The 2,566-nt window shown below is 35.2% G+C and overlaps 1 protein-coding gene across 2 annotated transcripts; it reads right to left on the bottom strand.

The window, feature by feature from the left end:
* Positions 1-395: 395 nt before the first annotated feature.
* Positions 396-2,269, bottom strand: LOC109158108 (probable WRKY transcription factor 49). Of its 2 annotated transcripts, none has more exons than XM_019305928.1 (3): positions 1,933-2,269; positions 1,700-1,855; positions 396-1,030 (listed from the first exon to the last, which is right to left on the bottom strand). In XM_019305928.1, the coding sequence occupies exons 1-3, from the start codon at positions 2,145-2,147 to the stop codon at positions 532-534; spliced, it is 870 nt and encodes a 289-aa protein (XP_019161473.1). In that variant the 5' UTR covers positions 2,148-2,269; the 3' UTR covers positions 396-531. The 2 variants fall into 2 exon arrangements, with proteins under 2 accessions (XP_019161473.1, XP_019161472.1); XM_019305927.1 differs by having other exon boundaries at positions 1,700-1,858; positions 1,933-2,268.
* Between the last annotated feature and the right edge of the window lie 297 nt (positions 2,270-2,566).

The raw sequence follows: 2,566 nt of genomic DNA, 5'->3' as shown, positions 1-2,566 counted from the left end.
TTGTGTCATTAGTTTGTGAGATGGAAAAGATAATATTATTCATGTTTAAATGGAGATTATAAGGCCTTTCAGCCTTTAACAAATTTGTTTTACTATTAATAAATGATGAAAAGTTGTAAACATCACTCATATTGAGATACACTTTATAACACTCAAAGATGGTAATTAAAAAAAAAAAAAAAATTGCAAACTCAGTCAAGCATACATCTCACATCATCTTTTAATACAGTTTATTTATTCATGTGTAGTTTACGAGTTATTACATATGAATAAGGTTTACTAAATACAGACTTTCAAGTAGTGTATGTGATACCAAATAAAAAAAAAAAAAAAAGTTTCTGAAAATAAAAAGACCATATACAAAAAATAAGAAATTAATTTATTGCGCTGCTCCTTAAAAACTTTATACAAGTACAAACTCAAATTATATATGTTATTATCTTATATATTTATATATAATACAAGCTACTAAGCTAGTACTTATTTAATTTATTAGAAACTGTAAAATACAAATACAAAAGCCACATGGTTTTAATAATTTGAAGCATCAAAATCTGGCAGAAAACAGTTATTAGTGGAGCATGAGAGTGAGGGTGAAGTAGGAGGAGAAAGAAAAGAGGAAGACGAAGAATACGACGTCGTCGTGGCGTTACAAATAGTTGATGATGGTCTGCGAATAACTAAAGGAACCACATCTTGAAGCAACCCTTGTGATGAATAATCCCATTCATCATCAAGAAGTTGTGCAATTGGGGTTGGATTTGTGATGCCTGGATTCTCGTACACTACTTGGTTTGTCTTCTCCTGTTCCTGTTCCTGGGACTCCACTACTTCTGCAGTGGTCTTCTTTTGTTTCTTTGTGGGTACGACGTCAATGGTGTTGTTGGGTTCATTATCCAATGTGAAAAAGGGATATGCAAAATGGAGATGAAGTCCTTCGTATGTGATTATTAGGGTGTCTGGATCATCACTGCATCTCTCCACTTGTTTTTTTGCTCCACACTTGGGGTTTGTGCACTTGTAATAGCTCCTATATATGCCAAACTCTAGTTAGAATAGTATGTACTTGCCCGTACAGGCTTAGTTCAATCGTTCAGCAGACAGTATTTAAATTCGGCAACTGTAGTGTGAGATTATGTCCAAAATGGACAGATCCCTCGCTGTGATTTACATCTTCTCAAATGCTCTGTCGGGTCAGGGTGTGGGGACTTGCGGTTGGGGATTCAACATTTTAGGAGAAGAATATTATGTACTCAAAATAATTAAGGATACAAACCGGTAACCAGTCCACAAAGTCACGAGTTCGAATCCTAACCCTCTTGGTTTGAGACGGTCAGCTATAGGCAGTGTAGGCTGGTTTACCCGTACAGAGGGTCGGATTTTGGGCTGTGCAACAGCACAGTGCCTCAAATTTTAGAGGGTCCAATATTTAATTTTTACCTAGCTAGTTAAGACATTAAAAGAAACTAAAATTACAATTAATCTTAAATAAAAGACTCCATGGAGAAATGATAGAAATGCATTTCTATGGTGTTTTATCTTAGAGGTCAAAGGTTTGATTTTAAAGATTGTACTTTTGATAGGACCTCATTTATTTATAAGAATATGGCGCACAAAAATCTAAAAATTAAACCCGCCCTACCAATATAGACTCTCGAGTAGTGGCCGGAGTTACCCAAACAGAAGTGATTAATCTAACCTGGGATTTGGGCTGTTTTTGATAGATTTCTGGCCATACTTCCTCCACTTATAACCATCATCAGCCATTGCATTGCCACAATTAGTCTTGATTCTCAAAGTATATTTACTCTCATGATGATCCCTACTCACCATCAAACCTTTATCCAACATACAACTTCTGCAAACATATACCTTAAAGTCATCACTCACACAAAACCAAATCTGTCAAGAAACCAAAAATTAGACACAAACCTGCTGGCATCATGCAGGGGTTGGTTTGCATGGCCATAAATCAAGCTGTTAAGGAATGATGAGTAATTTGAAACACCTGCAAAACTACTGGACTCCATTATTGTCTCTTGAGGAGCCAAGAACAATGGCGATTCGTCGTCAAGAAGCTCCTGTATTAGCTCTTCAGCATCCATAATCATACTTTCTGGATACATAAACTCAGTATGAGCAGCCATCCCAGCAGCTTACTTTATTTAGTACTGCAACAAAGGATTATGAAAATTGAGGAAAATTAAAGGTGGGTGACAGTGGAGTAGATAAAGGGAGGGTGTTGGAAATTATATATGTTTAATTTCTGTTGATGCACTTGTAGTATCACAATGCCTTATTATAAATAATGATATATTCTCTGGTTGGTAGATGGTGCCTCAATTCCTCTGCATAAATTAAGAAGATAAGGTGACACTCATTGGATGTTTCTGTGTTTTTGTTTTATCATTGGTTTTGACTTTGTTTTTTTATCAAAGAATTTCACTCCATAGATGTCAATGGTTAAATTCTTACCTTTTTTGTGTTACTGCAATCTCTCATCTCTCCTTCTTTTTTTTTTTTTAAAAAAAGTCAGAAATTAAAAAAGCGGTAAGCTTATATAAAG

This window comes from Ipomoea nil, unplaced genomic scaffold (assembly GCF_001879475.1).
Source record: "Ipomoea nil cultivar Tokyo-kokei standard unplaced genomic scaffold, Asagao_1.1 scaffold2805, whole genome shotgun sequence".
NCBI lineage: Eukaryota > Viridiplantae > Streptophyta > Magnoliopsida > Solanales > Convolvulaceae > Ipomoea > Ipomoea nil.
The sequence above is the reverse complement of the archived record's forward strand: the minus strand, read 5'-3'. Positions and strand labels throughout refer to the sequence as shown.